Source organism: Trichomycterus rosablanca, chromosome 7 (assembly GCF_030014385.1).
Source record: "Trichomycterus rosablanca isolate fTriRos1 chromosome 7, fTriRos1.hap1, whole genome shotgun sequence".
Classification (NCBI taxonomy): Eukaryota; Metazoa; Chordata; class Actinopteri; order Siluriformes; family Trichomycteridae; genus Trichomycterus; species Trichomycterus rosablanca.
In genome coordinates, this window is record NC_085994.1 from 28,383,464 (window position 1) to 28,406,579 (window position 23,116).

A 23,116-nucleotide genomic window follows, 5' to 3' on the forward strand; every position below is an offset into this window, starting at 1 on the left:
AGGCCATCTTTGTGGAGAGCAACAATTCTATTTCTCACATCCTCAGAGAGTTCTTTGCCATGAGGTGCCATGTTGAATATCCAGTGGCCAGTATGAGAGAATTGTACCCAAAACACCAAATTTAACAGCCCTGCTCCCCATTTACACCTGGGACCTTGACACATGACACCAGGGAGGGACAACGACACATTTGGGCACAATTTGGACATGTTCACTGTGGGGTGTACTCACTTATGTTGCCAGCTATTTAGACATTAATGGCTGTGTGTTGAGTTATTTTCAGAAGACAGTAAATCTACACTGCTATACAAGCTGTACACTGACTACTCTAAGTTATATCCAAGTTTCATGTCTATAGTGTTGTTCCATGAAAAGATATAATGAAATATTTGCAGAAATGTGAGGGGTGTACTCACTTTTGTGATACACTGTACTTACATACATACACACACACATGCATACACACATATGTCCATACATACATACACACATGCATACACACATATGTACATACTGTACATACATACATACACACACACATGCATACACACATATGTACATACATACATACACACATACGTACGTACATACATACATACATACATAAATAAAAATACACAAAGACTAAAAGAACACACCTTCTTACAAACCTAAAGGTAACGAAAGGGTTCTAGCTCTTTAATGCTTTGTGTTAACCATACTAAGAAGACAGTTTTTGATTTCAGGAGAGATTTCACAGATTGATCACTCTCCCCTCAATATTAATGACTTCTCTGTGGCGATCGTTATGAGCACCAAGCGAGAACTTCACCTTGACCCTGAGCACCAGCTTCATAGCCAAGAAAGCTCAGCACCGCCTCTACCTCTTGTGGAAGTTAACAAGAGCTCAAATATAGAGGGCATCCTGAGCAGCTGCATCACTATCTACTTTGGGAATTGCACTGTCTCTGACTGCTAGGCTCTCCAGCGAATAGTGAAGACAGATGACAGGTTCATCAGGGTCACTATTCCATCCATCTACACCACAAACTGCATCTACAAAACATTCAGCATTGTGGATGACCCTTCACCCCCCTCTCACAAACTTCTAATTATACTATTTTCTGGTAGAATGTACCATATAATTTAGTCCCATTCTTATAGATTGTGCAACAGCTTTTTTTCTACAAGCTATCAGACTTAACACACACACACTGCTGGCAGAATCTGCGACCTCAGTTACGACTCAGTGACCCTGAGCCCCGCAGTGTGTTGAATCCAGATGGGTTTTTTCTGCTTTATTACACACCATCCACAGGGGGAGCTCTTGGTCTCTTGTTATACTAGAATGATAATGCAGCAGCAGGAGATGCTGTGAGACGCTGAGTAGTACAGGATTACTCAGGCAAAAATTTAAAAACTTTCTTTTAGTGTCTAAAAAAGTAGTTTTAGCACTGCAGTGCTAGCTCAGTGGGAACGTTTTTGAGTGAGAAACTAAAGGGTTGATAGATTTCCAATCTTGGGCCCTTAATCACAAATGTTCTATAGCGGCATGACATATAAGCAATTAAATTCTCCACAGTGATTTCCAAATTGCCTTTTAAAATAAAAAAAGTATAAAAATCACAAAAACAGCACAAATAAAAACACACACACAAACACACACACATACATATATATCACACACTGATCAGCCATAACATTAAAACCACCTCCTTGTTTCTACACACATTGTCCATTTTATCGGCTTCACTTATCATATAGATGCACTTTGTAGTTTTACCATTACTGACTGTAGTCCATCTGTTTCTCTGCATGCTTTGTTAGTCCCCTTTCATGCTGTTCTTCAATGGTCAGGACCACCACAGAGCAGGTATTATTTGGGTGGTGAATCATTCTCAGCACGGCAGTGACACTGACATGGTGGTGGTGTGTTAGTGTGTGTTGTGCTGGTATGAGTGGATAACACAATTACTGTCACTGCTGGACTGAGAATAGTCCACCAACCAAAAATATCCAGCCAACAGCGCCCCATGGGCAGCATCCTGTAACCACTGATAAAGGTCTAAAAAATGATCAACTCAAACAGCAGCTATAGATGAGCGATTGTCTCTGACTTTACATCCACAAGGTGAACCAACTAGGTAGGAGTGTCTAATAGAGTGGACAGTGAGTGGACACGCTATTTAAAAACTCCAGCAGTGCTGCGGTGTCTGATAATACCATACCAGCACAACACACACTAACACACCACCACGTCAGTGTCACTGCAGTGCTGAGAATGATCCACCACCTAAATAATACCTGCTCTGTGGTGGTCCTGTAAATGATAAAAGGGGGTAACAAAGCATGTAGAGAAACAGATGGACTACAGTCAGTAATTGTAGAACTATAAAGTGCTTTTATATGGTAAGTGGAGCTGATAAAATGGACAGTGAGTGTAGAAACAAGGAGGTGGTTTTAATGTTATGGCAGATCAGTGTACACTTATTTATCTTTTATGTTTTAATACAATTTAATTCCATATTTGATTTCTGCAACACAATTTGAAAAATTATTTACAATATGGCAAATTTAGGGCAGAAATACTGCAAACAAACATAAAAAAGCATGCAAAGTGTAAAAAACCGAGGCAAAGCAGGTGATGTAGTCATGATTGGGTCTTAAAGGAGGAATAATTAAAGGTTCAGTAAAAGCAAGGATGGATTAAAGTTCACTGCTTGTAGGTGAATAGTCCAACAGTTTATGACTTTTTTATTAGTACAATGAAAAGAAATTTAGAAACTCCACAATCTCACAAATCTCTGTTCATGCCTACAGTGTATATGCATATGTGTACAGTGGGGAAAATAAGTATTTGATCCACTGCTGATTTTGTAAGTTTACCCCCTTACAAAGACTTGAACAGTCTATAATTTTTATGGAAGGTTTATTTTAACAGAGAGAGACAGAATATCAACAAAAAAATCCAGAAAAAAAAACATTAAATAAATGTTATAAATTAATTTGTATTTAATTAAAGGAAATAAGTATTTGATCCCCTACCAACCAGCAAGAATTCTGACCCCCACAGACCGGTTATGTGCCCATGAGGCACACAAATTAGTCCTGTCCCTGTATAAAAGACACCTGTCACAGAATCAGTTTCTTCCATTCAAATCTCTCAACCACCATGGGCAAGACCAAAGAGCTATCAAAGGACGTCAGGGACAAGATTGTAGACCTGCACAAGGCTGGAATGGGCTACAAGACCATCAGCAAGAAGCTTGATGAGAAAGAGACCACTGTTGGAGCGATCATTCGAAAATGGAAGAAATACAAGATCACAATCACCCTCACTCTGGAGCTCCATGCAAGATCTCACCTCGTGGGGTAAGAATGATTCTGAGAAAGGTGAGGTCAGCCCAGAATTACACGGGAGGAGCTTGTCAATGATCTCAAGGGAGCTGGGAGCAGAGAAATGCTGGATATGACCCCAAGAACACCATCCCCACTGGGCATTTCTCTGCCTCCAAACACGGCGAGTGGAGTTGATGCCAAAAAGCTCAATTATTGTCTCATCTGACCATATCACATTCCCCCAAGCTTTCTCTGAATCATTCAGGTGTTCACTGGCAAACTTTAGACAGGCCTGTACATGAGCCTTCTTGAGCAGAGGGACTTTGCGGGCACTGCAGGATCTCAATCCATTACGGCGAAGTGTGTTACTAATGGTTTTCTTGGTGACTGTGCTCCCAGCTCCCTTGAGATCATTGACAAGCTCCTCCCGTGTAATTCTGGACTGACCTCACCTTTTTCAGAATCATTCTTACCCCACGAGGTGAGATCTTGCATGGAGCTCCAGAGCGAGGGCGATTAACTGTGATCTTGTATTTCTTCCATTTTCGAATTTCTCACCAAGCTTCTTGCTGATGGTCTTGTAGCCCATTCCAGCCTTGTGCAGGTCTACAATCTTGTCCCTGACGTCCTTTGATAGCTCTTTGGTCTTGCCCATGGTGGTCGAGAGATTTGAATGGAAGAAACTGATTCTGTGACAGGAGTCTTTTATACAGGGACAGGACTAATTTGTGTGCCTCATGGGCACATAACCGGTCTGTGGGGGTCAGAATTCTTGCTGGTTGGTAGGGGATCAAATACTTATTTTCCTTAATAAAATACAAATTAATTTATAACCTTTATTTAATGTTTTTTTCTGGATTTTTTGTTGATATTCTGTCTCTCTCTGTTAAAATAAACCTTCCATAAAAATTATAGACTGTTCAAGTCTTTGTAAGGGGGTAAACTTACAAAATCAGCAGGGGATCAAATACTTATTTTCCCCACTGTATATGTATTTATAGACCCCTGACCTCAAGCCCTTTTGAATACATGGAACGTTGGTTGTGAGACAGACCTATCCAACATCATATCCTGACCTTACAGGCTATGGTTTTTTTTGACTGAACACATTTCCACATTCACTCCAACATCTAGTGGAAAGCCTATTTCTCCAGTGAATGCTGTTACAGATACAAGGGGGTGGATGTGTAATATAATATTAATGCCCTTTTACATGATGTCCAACAAGCTCATAAGGGTGTTCACATACGTTTGACCAAATAATGTCTATCTAGTGGTTGTGGCGGCAGTAGAAGAACCATAAAAGAATATGTTGTAATGAACAGTGCTTTCAATTTATGGGTGTTCTATAAAACAAACAGTATTAAAAGTGTTATTCACTGTCAGCGTAAACACCTAAGCAGTTTAATTCATGCAAATTCCAAGTGGAAGTTTGAGCTTCAAAGGAAACCTCAAACTGAATTCAATGCAGTCAGGAATTACATGCAGACTAAAACCTTTTATTCCCTCACTCTCTCACTCACTCTCTCTTCTATTCTATCAGTGGTGAATTAATTACATTCACAGCATCCTAAATAGAGTGAGCTCTCGGAGGCCTGAAGCTTTTCTGAGTCAGTGAAAAGGAACCAAGTTACAAAGAATCCAAGACAATAATACAATCTTAAGCACTCCTGTCTAGTCCTGTGCATTTATGCAATTGTTGTCAAATGTATTGTCTGATTTCACAGTACATCTCACTGCAGAGATGATAAAACAGAAAGCTGAACAATTACAAAAGCTAAATGTCAGACGTAATGATTTTTAAGCAATTATAAGCCATTTTCTTCAAAGAGTAACTACCATTGTTACAAAAACTTCAAATGTCTAGCTAGTCAGGAGATCGGGGTATAGCCCACCTGCTGATTGTAGCATTACTGTTCTGTTAGGATTTACATGGAAACATTTATGTAATTAAAAATAAATGCAGTTAAAAATAAAATAAAATGAGAAAACAAATAATTGAGGGCATTCTCGTATGGAGCATGTTAGACGTCAGTAACCATTAGCACAGATGAGCCATTTGCACTGAGCTAGCGCAGATAATAGCCCACAGGTGTGATGGGAGGTGGACAGACAGAAAAAGAATGACACCCATTAAAAAAAGATTTAGTACTATAAACTCTTCCATAATTTACACTGATCAGCCACAACATTAAAACCTTGTTTCTACACTTACTGTCCATTTTATCAGCTCAATTTAATATATAGGAGCACTTTGTAGTTCTACAATTACTGACTGTAGTCCATCTGTTTCTCTACATACCTTTTTAGCCTGCTTTCACCCTGTTCTTTAATGGTCAGGACCCCAACATGACCACCACAGAGCAGGTATTATTTAGGTGGTGGATCATTCTCAGCACTGCAGTGACACTGACATGGTGGTGTGTTAGTGTGTGTTGTGATGGTATGAGTGGATTAGACACAGCAGCGCTGCTGGAGTTTTTAAATCACTGTCCACTCTATTAGACACTTCTACCAAGTTGGTCCACCTTGTAAATGTAAAGTCAGAGACAATCGCTCATCTATTGCTGCTGTTTGAGTTGGTCATCTTCTAAACCTTCATCATTGGTCACAGGACGCTGCCCACGAGGCACTGTAGGCTGAATAATTTTGATTGGTGGACTATTCTCAGTCCAGCAGTGACAGTGAGGTGTTTAAAAACTCCATCAGCATTGCTGTGGTCCACTCATACCAGCACAACACACACTAACACACCACCACCATGTCAGTGTCACTGCAGTGCTGACAATCATCCACCACCCAAATAATACCTACTCTGTGGGGGTCCTGATCATTGAAGAACAGCATGAAAGCAGGCTAAAAAGGTATGTAGAGAAACAGACGGACTACAGTCAATAATTGTAGAACTACAAAGTGCTTCTATATGGTAACACTGGCCGTCTACTTTACCAGCTCTGTTAAGCACAATGCAAAGACTTAGTGTTTGCTAAACTCAGAGCTGGTTTATATAGTGCGGAGTTCAGCTGAACCATATTAGTGCTAATGAGTGTAAAAAACCCTGGAGTTTCTATATAACTACTGCATGTTGTTCTACACACCCATCTGCAAGAGTGTCACAGGCTAATTCGTTACAGTACCCTCATCACTAGAAATGTCTACTGACGTTCTCCAGTCTGCCACATGGTTCAACATCAACTAGGTACTGGGTGCTGCCCTTTACTTAAGTCAAGTAGGTGTTTGATGGTATACACCAACAGCCCAGCAACCAACCTTGGGGATTGGAGGAGTGGATGAAAGAGTGGCATAGCACCAATTTGAGTAACATGGAAAGTATGAACAATCTGCATCGAAAAAAAGGAAGCAGTAACCTACAGTATACGCAGCAGGATTAGGCTCCTAAAGACTTCAAATGGTCCAATATACAGTGTATCACAAAAGTGAGTACACCCCTCACATTTCTGCAAATATTTCATTATATCTTTTCATGGGACAACACTATAGACATGAAACTTGGATATAACTTAGAGTAGTCAGTGTACAGCTTGTATAGCAGTGTAGATTTACTGTCTTCTGAAAATAACTCAACACACAGCCATTAATGTCTAAATTAATGTCTGTGTCAAGGTCCCAGGTGTAAATGGGGAGCAGGGCTGTTAAATTTGGTGTTTTGGGATATTCAACATGGCACCTCATGGCAAATAACTCTCTGAGGATGTGAGAAATAGAATTGTTGCTCTCCACAAAGATGGCCTGGGCTATAAGAAGATTGCTAACACCCTGAAACTGAGCTACCAGTTGCCAGTGGCCAAGGTCATACAGCGGTTTTCCAGGACAGGTTCCACTCGGAACAGGCTTCGCCAGGGTCGACCAAAGAAGCTGAGTCCACGTGTTCGGCGTCATATCCAGAGGTTGGCTTTAAAAAAAAGACACATGAGTGCTGCCAGCATTGCTGCAGAGGTTGAAGACATGGGAGGTCAGCCTGTCAGTGCTCAGACCATACGCCGCACACTGCATCAACTCGGTCCGCATGGTCGTCATCCCAGAAGGAAGCTGACGCACAAGAAAACCCGCAAACAGTTTGCTGAAGACAAGCAGTCCAAGAACATGGATTACTGGAATGCCCTGTGGTCTGACGAGACCAAGATAAACTTGTTTGGCTCAGATGGTGTCCAGCATGTGTGGCGGCGCCCTGGTGAGAAGTACCAAGACAACTGTATCTTGCCTACAGTCAAGCATGGTGGTGGTAGCATCATGGTCTTGGGCTGCATGAGTGTTGCTGGCACTGGGGAGCTGCAGTTCATTGAGGGAAACATGAATTCCAACATGTACTGTGACATTCTGAAACAGAGCATGATCCCCTCCCTTCGAAAACTGGGCCTCATGGCAGTTTTCCAACAGGATACTGACCCCAAACACAACCTCCAAGATGACAACTGCCTTGCTGAGGAAGCTGAAGGTAAAGGTGATGGACTAAACCCAATTGAGCACCTGTGGCGCATCCTCAAGTGGAAGGTGGAGGAGTTCAAGGTGTCTAACATCCACCAGCTCCGTGATGTCATCATGGAGGAGTGGAAGAGGATTCCAGTAGCAACCTGTGCAGCTCTGGTGAATTCCATGCCCAGGAGGGTTAAGGCAGTGCTGGATAATAATGGTGGTCACACAAAATATTGACACTTTGGGCACAATTTGGACATGTTCACTGTGGGGTGTACTCACTTATGTTGCCAGCTATTTAGACATTAATGGCTGTGTGTTGAGTTATTTTCAGAAGACAGTAAATCTACACTGCTATACAAGTTGTACACTGACTGCTCTAAGTTATATCCAAGTTTTATTTCTATAGTGTTGTCCCATGAAAATATATAATAAAATATTTGCAGAAATGTGAGGGGTGTACTCACTTTTGTGATACACTGTATCTTAGACCCACTTTCTTAGGCTCTAAGGCCAGGGGCAGTGCCCTATTCAAAATATTTTCTGAATCGCCTGTTACAGTTTGTTGTCTGGATGCAGTGGTCACTCTGAGAGTTGTAAGGCTCTTCTGACAGGCCCTTCTGCAATGACTGATGCAATGAATGATGGCAAAAAGTTGCTAGTTTAAATCCACCACAGCAGCATGCTGGTTTCTCATGCATTGCCGTCCTAGATCTCAAAGCTCACACACATTTAACAGTGGTTTCGACTTTGCTGAACTGAAATCTCTCCATGTTCCCTGAATCTTTTCACAATATTATAAACAGCAAAGAGTGAAAGATCATTTGCAATCTTGCATTGTGTCAAACTTCAGGATAGATTTGCCAATCAATTCAGAAAGAACTGTACGTTCTTTGCTTATAAGGACTGATCCTTTACTGGATGTTCCTTTAATACCCAATTATGATTCCCTCACCTGTTACCATGTTCACCTGTTTATTGTAAAACAGTAAATATTTTATACAACCCCAATTCCAATGAAGTTGTTGTCGTATTTTGCGCTTCATATTGCGCCACACATTTTCAGTGGGAGACAGGTCTGAACTGCAGGCAGGCCAGTCTAGTACCCGCACTCTTTTACTACAAAGCCACGCTGTTGTAACACGTGCAGAATGTGGCTTGGCATTGTCTTGCTGAAATAAGCAGGGACGTCCCTGAAAAAGACGTTGCTTGGATGGCAGCATATGTTGCTCCAAAACCTGTATGTACCTTTCAGCGTTAATGGTGCCTTCACAGATGTGCAAGTTACCCATGCCATGGGCACTAACACACCCCCATACCATCAGAGATGCTGGCTTTTGAACTTTGCGCTGATAACAATCCGGACAGTCCTTTTCCTCTTTGGCCCGGAGGACACGACGTCCATGATTTCCAAAAACAATTTGAAATGTGGACTCCTCAGACAACAGGACACTTTTCCACTTTGCATCAGTCCATCTCAGATGAACTCGGGCCCAGAGAAGCCGGCGGCGTTTCTGGGTGTTGTGGATATATGGCTTTCGCTTTGCATGGTAGAGTTTTAACTTGCACTTGTAGATGGAGCAAAAACTGTGTTCACTGACAATGGTTTTCTGAAGTGTTCCTGAGCCCATGTGGTAATATCCGTTACAGAATGATGTCGGTTTTTAATGCAGTGCCACCTAAGGGATCGAAGGTCACGGGCATTCAATGTTGGTTTTCGGCCTTGCCGCTTACTTGCACAGATTTCTCCAGATTCTCTGAATCTTTTGATGATATTATGGACTGTAGATGATGAAATCCCTAAATTCCTTGCAATTGCACGTTGAGAAACATTGTTCTTAAACTGTGAACAACTGCGTGAGCAAATAGTCCAACAAAGTGGTGAACCTCGCCCCATCCTTGCTTGTGAACGACTGAGCCTTTCGGGGATGCTCCCTTTATACCCAATCATGACACTCACCTGTTTCCAATTAACCTGTTCACCTGTGGAATGTTCCAAACAGGTGTTTTTTGAGCATTCCTCAACTTTCCCAGTCTTTTGTTGCCCCTGTCCCAACTTTTTTGGAACGTGTTGCAGGCATCAAATTCAAAATGAGTGAATATTTGCAAAAAAAACAATAAAGTTTATCCATTTGAACATTAAATATCTTGTCTTTGTAGTGTATTCAATTGAATATGGGTTGAAAAGGATTTGCAAATCCTCATATTCTGTTTTTATTTATGTTTTACACAATGTCCCAACTTCATTGGAATTGGGGTTGTAACTTGTTACACTTATTTCATCTGTGTCACAACTATTTCAGTGTGTTTATGTGTTTATATTAACAAAATGCAAACGTTAATCAGTGAATACATTACAAATCCAGGGATCCAGGGATCTTTTCCAGGGATTGGAACAACCAATTGATTTTTTCCAAATTAGTATAAATGAAACTGTTTGCTGCACTGGAAGCTACATACTCCATATTGTCTACTCATGCTGGGGCTCTCCAAAAAAACAAAAGTCTTTACAAAAATCACTAAAGCCAAATGGGCAGGTTTCTGTTTTATTACAGTTCCCTCTTCCAATATTGGTCTCTGCTTTTTTAACTGGAGCTCCAGGCAGGATGGAGGAGAGTGCCCCACCTTCCCATAGTAAGGGTAATAGGGAATAAGGGCATTACTCACCTGCATTGGCTCCTACCGCTGGGCATGGTGGGGTGGCAGGGTGAGGTTAAGAAAATAGGTTGGGCTGTGTTGGGGTTTGGACAATAGCACCACATGGTTTTTGAACTAGAGAGCTCTAGATCTCAACAATGGTGGGTTAGTGCATTAGACCACTGCACCACACAAGCAGCCAGATTAGAGCTGTTTTGACAACATATTAGGGAGATGTTTTTTGCTCATTTTATTGCTAATCAATATAAATATGTACAGCCCCATCCACAATTATTGGCACATCTAGTAAACATGAGGAAAGAGTGTTATAAGAAATTCATCTTGCCCTGTATTGGTATTGTATTTTTGTTGCACTACTACTTGGTATTGCATTTTTGTTTTTCTCCTAAAATAAGACCATGGGCTTGTTAAACATCCTATTCAAAAAAACGCTAAAAAAGAGAACATGCCCACACCAGCCTGGATTAAACAGCCTCCACTCTGGAGAGACTTTTCATAAAGACTATGTGTCTGTATGAGTTTGTGACATCAGGCAGATTCCCAATTACATGGAGCATATTTGTTTTGTTTTTTTGTTTTTTTGCATTGTATTGCCTACATATTTTAAGATATATTTTACTTTTGCATTTCTCTATAAGAACAGAACAATTTTTTAAAAAATAGAGTAGGATGATTAAGAGCTGCTGCGATCAAAGCTATGCTGGATCAGTCTAACCTATAAAAACAAATGTCACAAAATTCTAGATCCAAAACCAGCTTTCATTCCAAATATCCTGTAATTGTTTCTATGATGCTAGCCTGCCAGGTCTGTACCAAGAAGAGTGTTGCCATGGTGACAGCACCAAAGGTACTGATGATAAATGACTATTGTAGGAATAGATGCCCTCCAATGGGGTCGGTGGTGCCAACCTGTGCCAACCTTGCTTTCCCAAAGGGCATTTATTTTAAAATAAAAGGCTCAAGCAAGCAGATGGGGAATTGTAAGATCAGGCATATATGAAAGAATATATAAATTCTGTTACACTTATGCAAACACAACCGGCTGATACTGAACTCTACAAAATAGAGTAATTAAACAGTGCATGCTAATTTCAGATCTGAACTAACTGAATATAAGATATAGACAACACAAGTAAACACAAAATGCAGCTTTTAAATAATTAAGCTATTAATTGAAGCCAAAGATTCACTCAAAGCTTATATCACCCATGTGAAAAAGTAATTGCCCCCCTAAATGCAATAGCTGTTTGTGACACCTTTGTCAGTAACAACTGCAAAATTGTTTCAATTTAACTACATTGGAGGGTTTTCTTTAATTCAGGACTTTGATCTGGTCAATCCAAAATCTTAAGTTTTGCTTATGTGTTTTAGATCACTGTGCTGCTGCATAAGCCAACTGTGTGAGCTTTAGGTCACAAATTGACAGGCAAAAAATCCTCTGTCTGGATTTTATGATGAAGAGCGGAAATTCCTGGTTGCATCAAATAGGACAAATCATCCAGGTCATGTGGAAACAAAACAGTCCCATCACACTACCATTATCAAGTTTGAGTGTTGGTATAATGTTCCTATAGTGAATGGCAGTGGACTCTGCTCCCACCTAGGGGTGATAGGAGACAATAACACCCGAATAACACCTGAAATGGAAGCAGTAAAAACTGCTTTTCTATCAATCTCTAATTATTTATTCTTTCTGTGCAGCCTGGTAATAAATGACCCAACAGCAGGTACCGGTCTATGACCCAGTGGTTGGGGACCATTGATCTAGATGTATTTGGCAAATGCGTGACAAGCTTTGGTGTCATTTTTGGTCAGCAGTTGTTTGTGACACCATTTTTGCCCAGTGTCTTTCTTATTGTGGAATGGTATACACTGACAAGTGAGGCCTGCAGTTCTTTGAATATATGTCTGATTTTTTTTTGTGACCTCCTCAATAAGTCATTGATGTGTTCTATGTGAAATTTTATTGGAAAGGCCACTCCTGGCAAAGTTCTTTACTATTATTCTCTATAAGTTTTCTCCATTTGTGGACAATGGCTCTCACTGTGGTTTATTAAAGTCCCAAAGCCTTTATTTTGTAGCCAGACTCACAGATTTCAGTGACTTTGTTTTACATCTATATCTGAAATACATGAGAAAGTGGTATCATGTGTCGCTTTATAAGATCTTCTAGCATTTGAGATTCAACATGCCGGGATGTGGCTAGAGAAATTAAATCCAATCCAATGGTTTAATAAATTAGGGCCAGGTAGAACTGGACAGCACTTTTTCCTTTAATAAATGAAATAATCATTTTAAAAATCTGTTTTACTTTTTCTTTGTCTTATATTAAAAGAAGTTTGATAATTTAAAACATAAATACATCTTTTTTGTGTACTAAAGTTGTTTAATGTAGTGAGAAACAAGTAAGCATCCTGCTAACACCTGTTAGGTAAAAAATCATGATACCTCCATAGGGATCTGAGAAAAGTGGCAAAATCAAGAAGTATGACATGTCTGAGGAGAACATTAACTCCATAACAGAAGGAAAAGAGGAACATTAGCAGCACAGTTTATCAGCAGACCAAGGCCACATGGGAACACATTATGTGAAGAGCACAAAGAAGAAGCATTAACAAAACAGTGCCTGGGGGAAAATTTAACAGTGAAGCGCTGAGGGGGGCATTAGCAGTGTAGTGCCCAGAAGGAGGACATTAGTGCCATACTGGCTCTCAATAGAGGAAGACCTGGCCATAAGGATCATAAGTGCACTCTCTATCTCTCTCTTTTTCTCACACACACACACACACACACACACACACACACACACACACATATACAGTCATGTGAAAAACTGAGGACACCCCATGAAATCCTTTGTCTTTTTGAACATATGAACTTCATTTGAACAATACTGAGAGATGGAGCTTATATAACTAAACAAATAAAATGTTAAAAAATTACTTTTAAACACAAGCTGTAAAATGTAATGAACAAAAATGGAAATTTATTGTGAGGAAAAAGTTAGGACACCCCCACATTTATTACTACTTAAAATGTCTAAAATTAGAATCCGGTGCACCACATCAGCTGCAATGATTAGACCATCATTAGAGGACAGTGGAGTTTTATTTAAACCTTAGACATTAGTTTGGTTTGCTCTTGATTGTTGAAGTAAGTGATATCACCATGGTGAGATTTAAAGAGCTTTCTGAGGCCTTCAGAAAGAAGGTTGTAAATGCATATGAGTCTGGGAAGGGATTAAAAAAGATCTTAAAACAATTAGAAATCAGCCATTACACTGTCCGGAAAATCATTTACATGTGGTGAACATTTAAAACAACTGCCAACATGGCCAGGTAAGGCTGTCCTAGCAAGTTCAGCCCAAGAGCAGACCGCAAGATGCGTAAAGAAATCTCCAATAATCCTACAATGTCATCACGGGACCTACAGTTAGCTCTTGCCACAGTTGATGTCAAGGTACATGCATCTACCATCAGAATGAGACTGCACAAGTTTGATTTTCATGGGAGGTGAGCAAGGAGGAAACCCTTGCTGTGAAAAAAACATCAGGGCAAGACTAAAGTTTACCAGAGAACACCTAAACAAAGACCAGGACTTCTGGAACAATGTGCTTTGGACAGATGAATCCAAAGCTGAATTATTTGGGCACAGTAACAGAAGACATGTTTGGCACAAACCAAACACAGCATTTGGGAACAAGAACCTCACACCAACTGTGAAGCATGGAGGTGGAAATGTCATGGTTTGGGGCTGCTTTGCAGCAGCAGGGCCTGGCTAGAGATGTTGTGTTATTAGTCCAGGAGAGGTCCTCAGTGATGTGCACACCCAAGAACTTAGTGCTGCTCACCCTCTCCACAGCAGCACCGTTGATGGTCAAAGGAGCATGTTGTGTGCACGATCTTCTGAAATCCACAACAATCTCTTTCGTTTTTTCAACGTTTAAGGAAAGATTGTTGTGTTTGCACCACTGGGACAGGCGACTCACCTCACTCCTGTAGTTTGTCTCGTCATTGTTCTTTATGAGACCCACCACAGTCGTGTCGTCCGCGAACTTAATGAAGAGGTTGGAGCTGTGCAACGGTGTGCGGTCGTGGGTCAGCAAAGTGAATAAGAGAGGGCTCAGCACACATCCTTGGGGAGCCCCCGTGTTCAGAGTGATGGTGTTGGATGTGTTACTGCCGACCCGTACTGCCTGTGGTCTTCCAGTCGGAAAGTCTAACAGCCAGTTGCACAGTAAGGTGTTCAGCCCCAGCCTGTCGAGTTTGAGAATGAGCTGTTTGGGGATGATCGTATTGAATGCAGAGTTGAAGTCTATAAATAGCATTCGTACATACGAGTCTTTAGAGTCCAGATGAGTAAGGGCTGAGTGGAGGACAGTGGAAATGGCATCATCAGTCGATCGATTTGACCGATATGCAAACTGAAAGGGGTCCAAGGAGGGGGGAAGGACCGATTTGATGTGTTGCATGACTAGCCGTTCGAAACACTTCATGAGGATGGGGGTGAGTGCAACTGGGCGGTAGTCATTAAAACAGGAGGGCGACGCCTTCTTCGGGACAGGGATAATGGTGGTGGCTTTAAAGCATGTAGGAACAACAGCCTGACTCAGTGAGATGTTAAAGATGTCTGTGAAGACGACTGCAAGTTCCCCTGCACAGTCCCTTAGCACACGACCAGGAATGTTGTCAGGACCAGGAGCTTTACATGTATTGATCCTGCTGAATGATCTTCTCACGCTGTCCGGGGACAGCTTCAGCACCAGGTCTTCAGAAGGGGTTGGAGATTTCAGTGCAGGCGTGTTGTTGAATGCTTCAAACCGAGCGAAGAAGACGTTCAGCTAGTTCAGCAGAGTGTTGGTGCTGTCACAGGTCTGCGAAGGGGGCTTGTAGTCCGTGAAGGTCTGAATCCCCCGCCACAGGTTCCGCGTGTCTCTGCTGTTGCTGAAGCGATGTGCTATCCTCCTGGAGTACTGCCTCTTGGCCTTTCTGATGCTGTGGGATAGGTTCTTTCTAGCTGTCCTCAGCCCCTCTTGGTCTCCAGCTCTGAAGGCAGCATTTCTATCTTTCAGGAGTCTGAAAACCTCCCCTGTCAACCATGGCTTCTGATTGGCCCGAACGGTGATGGTCTTAAGGTCAGTTACATCATCAACACACTTGGTGACGTCGGCACAGACAGTATCTGTGTATTCTTGGAGGTCAGTGGTGTTGTTGTAGGTAGCAGCTTGTTTAAACATATTCCAGTCTGTGGTGTTAAAACAGTCCTGAAGTGCTTCTGAAGACCCTTCTGGCCACACTTGTATCTGTTTGCGAACTGGTTTGGTAACTTTGACCAGTGGTCTGTAGACTGGCATTAGCATAACAGTGATGTGGTCAGAGGCGCCGAGGTGGGGGAGGGGGAGGGCTTTGTAAGCTCCATTCTGGGTGGTATAAATATGGTCCAGTGTGTTGTTACCTCATGTTGGAAAGTTTATGTGTTGGTATATTTTGGGAAACACAGTCTTTGGGTCTGCATGGTTAAAGTCCCCAGCTAAGATGAGAAAAGCATCTGGGTGGGCTGTTTGCTGCTCACTGATGTGCTGATACAGTTCGTTTAGTGCCTCACTCCTGTTGTTATTGGAGCTCGGAGGGATATAAACAGCGGCGATCATAACGGCTGTAAATTCACGCGGTAGATAGAATGGACGGCACTTAATAACCATGAACTCCGCTACCGGTGAATAGTGTGTGCAAACCGCAACAGCGTCGCGACACCAAGCATTGTTGATGTAAACACAGAGCCCGCCACCGCGGGTCTTACCTCCCTCAACGACAGCTCTGTCCGCCCGATAGCATGTTAGCCGCTCTAGCTGATTAGCGTGGTCAGGAACGTTGTTATTAAGCCAAGTTTCCGTAAACACAAAAACACAACAGTCTCTCACAGACTTCTGAGTTGTCCGTAGTAAGCGTATATAGTCCAGTTTGTTGTCCAAAGAGCGTACATTAGCCAGAACCATGGTGGGGATGGCCGGTTTGTGTGGGCTAGCCGCTAGCCTGTCTCGGATACCTCCGCGCTTACCCCGTTTCTGTTTTCTTTCATGCCGCTTGTGGCGCCTCCGCTGTGGGCGAGATGCAAGGGTGGGGGTTGGAGATGATGCCGTTCTCCTGAGCAGACCGCAGACCCGTAGCGCTTTTCGGGATTTAACTTGTAAAATGAGGTTCTGCTGATGTCGAGCAGGAACTCACGGCTGTATGTGCACTAGAAGATGTGTAGACGCGACGAACACGTACAAAAACATTCCAACTCACAAGACAAAAAACACGAAAACACCATTTTTTCGGGAGAGAGAGAAGCCGCAGCAAGTGCACGCGTAGCCAGCTCAACCGGATAAGGACGTCAGGGACAAGATTGTAGACCTGCACAAGGCTGGAATGGGCTACAAGACCATCAGCAAGAAGCTTGGTGAGAAAGAGACCACTGTTGGCGCGATCATTCGAAAATGGAAGAAATACAAGATCACAGTTAATCGCCCTCGCTCTGGAGCTCCATGCAAGATCTCACCTGGTGGGGTAAGAATGATTCTGAGAAAGGTGAGGTCAGCCCAGAATTACACGGGAGGAGCTTGTCAATGATCTCAAGGGAGCTGGGAGCAGAGAAACACCATCCCCACTGGGCATTTCTCTGCCTCCAAACACGGCAAGTGGAGTTGATGGCAAAGAGCTCAATTTTCGTCTCATCTGACCATATCACATTCTCCCAAGCTTTCTCTGAATCATTCAGGTGTTCATTGGCAAACTTCAGACGGGCCTGTACATGAGCCTTCTTGAGCAAAGGGACTTTGCGGGCACTGCAGGATCTCAATCCATTACGGCGAAGTGTGTTACTAATGGTTTTCTTGGTGACTGTGCTCCCAGCTCCCTTGAGATCATTGACAAGCTCCTCCCGTGTAATTCTGGGCTGACCTCACCTTTCTCAGAATCATTCTTACCCCACCAGGTGAGATCTTGCATGGAGCTCCAGAGCGAGGGCGATTAACTGTGATCTTGTATTTCTTCTATTTTCAAATTATCGCACCAACAGTGGTCTCTTTCTCACCAAGCTTCTTGCCATTCCAGCCTTGTGCAGGTCTACAATCTTGTCCCTGACGTCCTTTGATAGCTCTTTGGTCTTGCCCATGGTGGTCGAGAGATTTGAATGGAAGAAACTGATTCTGTGACAGGGGTCTTTTATACAGTGACAGGACTAATTTGTGTGCCTCGTGCACATAACCGGTCTGTGGGGGTCAGAATTCTTGCTGGTTGGTAGGTGTCACATTTGGAGCCTTTGTGTGCTCCAGTGTGCCTATGTGCCACACCTCTCTCTCACTGGGAGCACACGCTGTCTCCTGCCTCTTACAATTGGTTCATTTGAACTAATTAGCTCCAGCTGCTCCTGATTTAAGGAGGCAGCTTCTCCACAGACGCTGGGAACTATTGACCTTTTGGACTTTTGTTTGACGTGGTATGGGCCTTGTTTCTAGCTTTGTTCCTAGCTCTAGTTTATTCATGTTCCTAGCTCTTGTTTAGCCATGTTCCTAGCTCTTGTTTAACCATGTTCCTAGCTCTTGTTTAGCCATGTTCCTAGCTCTTGTTTAGCCATGTTCCTAGCTCTTGTTTAGCCATGTTCCTAGCTCTTGATTAGCCATGTTCCTAGCTCTTGATTAGCCATGTTCCTAGCTCTTGTTTAGCCATGTTCCTAGCTCTTGTTTGCCTTATTTAGTCTTTGTCTTTTGTTTAGCTTTCTTTAGCTGTGTTTAGTTTAGGTTCTTCTTGTTTGTCCTTTGTTATTAATAAATATTATTTAGTTTGAACATCTCTGCGTGTGTCCGCCCTCCTTGTTTCAGCCTTAGCTCCTCCGTGACAGTAGGAGATCAAATACTTATTTCCCTTAATTAAATACAAATTAATTTATAACCTTTTATTTAAAGTTTTTTTTCTGGATTTTTTGTTGATATTCTGTCTCTCTCTGTTAAAATAAACCTTCCATAAAAATTATAGACTGTTCAAGTCTTTGTAAGGGGGTAAACTTACAAAATCAGCAGGGGATCAAATACTTATTTTCCCCACTGTATATACAGTGTATCACAAAAGTGAGTACATCCCTCACATTTCTGCAAATATTTCATTATATATTTTCATGGGACGACACTATAGACATGAAACTTGGATATAACTTAGAGTAGTCAGTGTACAACTTGTATAGCAGTGTAGATTTACTGTCTTCTGAAAATAACTCGACACACAGCCATTAATGTCTAAATGGCTGGCAACATAAGTGAGTACACCCCACAGTGAACATGTCCAAATTGTGCCCAAAGTGTCAATATTTTGTGTGACCACCATTATTATCCAGCACTGCCTTAACCCTCCTGGGCATGGAATTCACCAGAGCTGCACAGGTTGCTACTGGAATCCTCTTCCACTCCTCCATGATGACATCACGGAGCTGGTGGATGTTAGACACCTTGAACTCCTCCACCTTCCACTTGAGGATGCGCCACAGGTGCTCAATTGGGTTTAGTCCATCACCTTTACCTTCAGCTTCCTCAGCAATGCAGTTGTCATCTTGGAGGTTGTGTTTGGGGTCGTTATCCTGTTGGAAAACTGCCATGAGGCCCAGTTTTCGAAGGGAGGGGACCATGCTCTGTTTCAGAATGTCACAGTACATGTTGGAATTCATGTTTCCCTCAATGAACTGCAGCTCCCCAGTGCCAGCAACACTCATGCAGCCCAAGACCATGATGCTACCACCACCATGCTTGACTGTAGGCAAGATACAGTTGTCTTGGTACTTCTCACCAGGGCGCCGCCACACATGCTGGACACCATCTGAGCCAAACAAGTTTATCTTGGTCTCGTCAGACCACAGGGCATTCCAGTAATCCATGTTCTTGGACTGCTTTCTTGTGCGTCAGCTTCCTTCTGGGATGACTACCATGCAGACCGAGTTGATGCAGTGTGCGGCGTATGGTCTGAGCACTGACAGGCTGACCTCCCATGTCTTCAACCTCTGCAGCAATGCTGGCAGCACTCATGTGTCTATTTTTTAAAGCCAACCTCTGGATATGACGCCGAACACGTGGACTCAACTTCTTTGGTCGACCCTGGCGAAGCCTGTTCCGAGTGGAACCTGTCCTGGAAAACCGCTGTATGACCTTGGCCACCATGCTGTAGCTCAGTTTCAGGGTGTTGGCAATCTTCTTATAGCCCAGCCCAGGAGAGCAACAATTCTATTTCTCACATCCTCAGAGAGTTCTTTGCCATGAGGTGCCATGTTGAATATCCAGTGGCCAGTATGAGAGAATTGTACCCAAAACACCAAATTTAACAGCCCTGCTCCCCATTTACACCTGGGACCTTGACACATGACACCAGGGAGGGACAACGACACATTTGGGCACAATTTGGACATGTTCACTGTGGGGTGTACTCACTTATGTTGCCAGCTATTTAGACATTAATGGCTGTGTGTTGAGTTATTTTCAGAAGACAGTAAATCTACACTGCTATACAAGCTGTACACTGACTACTCTAAGTTATATCCAAGTTTCATGTCTATAGTGTTGTCCCATGAAAAGATATAATGAAATATTTGCAGAAATGTGAGGGGTGTACTCACTTTTGTGATACACTGTGTATATATATATATATATAAAACATCTCTTTTTAAAATTGCTCCTTTAATAACCAAGAGTCTGGATGGTTAATTTTTTTGTTGCTGTTGTTAATAACTTAGACATGACCAATTCCACACTCTTTATTGTCAATCTCTGCCCCTGCATCAATAATGCAGCAGTGACGTGAAACCTCATCAGGCTTTTTTCTCCTTCAGACATTGCCAATTGTGTCTGTGAAGCTCCTAATCAGGTCAGGCACTAACATGCACATCTCAGCGGTGGTAGGCTAGACTATTTTTGTAAGACTAGAGACAAAAATAAATGACTTTTTACCTTTTGCTTCCATTTGTGTACAATTTACAGTGTAAATTATGCAGTATCATCAAAATTTAAACAACTTCCTCTGGAATGTCTTTAATCATTATATTGTACCTTTTTGTCCGGCCAGTTGTATTTGGCAAAGACGGCTTCATACATCTCCACTGCTCCATCGGTCACTAGCATAATGGCCTGACTGCACACGCTTCCCCGACCTGTCTGATTAAACTAAACACACACACATGCACATAGTCCTTAGTCCATATACACTGATCAGCCATAACATTAAAACCACCTCCTTGTTTCTACACTGTCCATTTTATCAGCTCCACTTACCATATAGAAGCACTTTGTAGTTCTACAATTACTGACTGTAGTCCATCTGTTTCTCACCCTGTTCTTTAATGGTCAGAACCATAACAGAGCAGGTATTATTTAGGTGGTGGATCATTCTCAGCACTGCAGTGACACTGACGTGGTGGTGGTGTGTTAGTGTGTGTTGTGCTGGTATGAGTGGATCAAATACAGCAGTGCTGCTGGAGTTTTTAAATACCGTGTCCACTCACTGTCCAGTCTATTAGACACTCCTACCTAGTTGGTCCACCTTGTAGATGTAAAGTCAGAGACGATCGCTCATCTGCTGCTGTTTGAGTTGGTCAGCTTCTAGACCTTCATCAGTGGTCACAGGACGCTGCCCACTGGGCTCTGTTGGCTGAATATATTTTTGGTTGGTGGACTATTCTCAGTCCAACAGTGACAGTGAGGTGTTTTAAAACTCCAACAGCGCTGCTGTGTCTTATCCACTCATACCAGCACAATACACACTAACACACCACCACCATGTCAGTGTCACTGCAGTGCTGAGAATGATCCATCACCCAAATAATACCTGCTCTGTGGTGGTCCTGGGAGAGTCCTGACCATTAAAGAACAGGGTGAAACCAGACTAAAAAAAGCATGTAAAGAAATTGATGGACTACAGTCAGTAATTGTAGAACTACAAAGTGCTTCTATATGGTAAGTTGGGCTAATAAAATGGACAGTGAGTGTAGAAACCCATTTGTTGTTCAAATACAGGGAGAGGTGCGATGTGAGGCAGCAATAAGACGCGCCTACCTCGCATTGCCCAATCCCTTACAAAATGAATTAAGCGCATGCCAGTTGCTGTCTCTTTGTATGTCACCAATATAATGTTTGTAGACACTTATTATATGTCCTCACTTTCCATAATCTAGGTAATGTATTTCATGTACAGTGTATCACAAAAGTGAGTACACCCCTCACATTTCTGCAGATATTTAAGTATATCTTTTCATGGGACAACACTGACAAAATGACACTTTGACACAATGAAAAGTAGTCTGTGTGCAGCTTATATAACAGTGTAAATTTATTCTTCCCTCAAAATAACTCAATATACAGCCATTAATGTCTACACCACCGGCAACAAAAGTGAGTACACCCCTTAGTGAAAGTTCCTGAAGTGTCAATATTTTGTGTGGCCACCATTATTTCCCAGAACTGCCTTAACTCTCCTGGGCATGGAGTTTACCAGAGCTTCACAGGTTGCCACTGGAATGCTTTTCCACTCCTCCATGATGACATCACGGAGCTGGCGGATATTCGAGACTTTGCACTCCTCCACCTTCCGCTTGAGGATGCCCCAAAGATGTTCTATTGGGTTTAGGTCTGGAGACATGCTTGGCCAGTCCATCACCTTTACCCTCAGCCTCTTCAATAAAGCAGTGGTCGTCTTAGAGGTGTGTTTGGGGTCATTATTATGCTGGAACACTGCCCTGCGACCCAGTTTCCGGAGGGAGGGGATCATGCTCTGCTTCCGTATTTCACAGTACATATTGGAGTTCATGTGTCCCTCAATGAAATGTAACTCCCCAACACCTGCTGCACTCATGCAGCCCCAGACCATGGCATTCCCACCACCATGCTTGACTGTAGGCATGACACACTTATCTTTGTAATCCTCACCTGATTGCCGCCACACATGCTTAAGACCATCTGAACCAAACAAATTAATCTTGGTCTCATCAGACCATAGGACATGGTTCCAGTAATCCATGTCCTTTGTTGACATGTCTTCAGCAAACTGTTTGCGGGCTTTCTTGTGTAGAGACTTCAGAAGAGGCTTCCTTCTGGGGTGACAGCCATGCAGACCAATTTGATGTAGTGTGCGGCGTATGGTCTGAGCACTGACAGGCTGACCCCCCACCTTTTCAATCTCTGCAGCAATGCTGACAGCACTCCTGCGCCTATCTTTCAAAGACAGCAGTTGGATGTGACGCTGAGCACGTGCACTCAGCTTCTTTGGACGACCAACGCGAGGTCTCTTCTGAGTGGACCCTGCTCTTTTAAAACGCTGGATGATCTTGGCCACTGTGCTGCAGCTCAGTTTCAGGCTGTTGGCAATCTTCTTGTAGCCTTGGCCATCTTCATGTAGCGCAGCAATTCGTCTTTTAAGATCCTCAGAGAGTTCTTTGCCATGAGGTGCCATGTTGGAACTTTCAGTGACCAGTATGAGAGAGTGTGAGAGCTGTACTACTAAATTGAACACACCTGCTCCATATGCACACCTGAGACCTAGTAACACTAACAAGTCGCATGACATTTTGGAGGGAAAATGAAAAGCAGTGCTCAATTTGGACATTTAGGGGTGTAGTCTCTTAGGGGTGTACTCACTTTTGTTGCCGGTGGTTTAGACATTAATGGCTGTATATTGAGTTATTTTGAGGGAAGAAT

The 23,116-nt window shown here is 42.6% G+C and overlaps 1 protein-coding gene across 1 annotated transcript in view; it reads right to left on the minus strand.

Moving 5' to 3' along the window:
• Positions 1 to 23,116, minus strand: part of cacna2d3a (calcium channel, voltage-dependent, alpha 2/delta subunit 3a) — a 313,706-nt gene that overhangs the window by 139,358 nt on the left and 151,232 nt on the right. Inside the window, exon 12 of the mRNA XM_062999198.1 lies at positions 20,477 to 20,590. Coding sequence (XP_062855268.1) covers positions 20,477 to 20,590 — 114 coding nt within the window. The remainder of the gene's footprint in view (positions 1 to 20,476; positions 20,591 to 23,116) is intronic.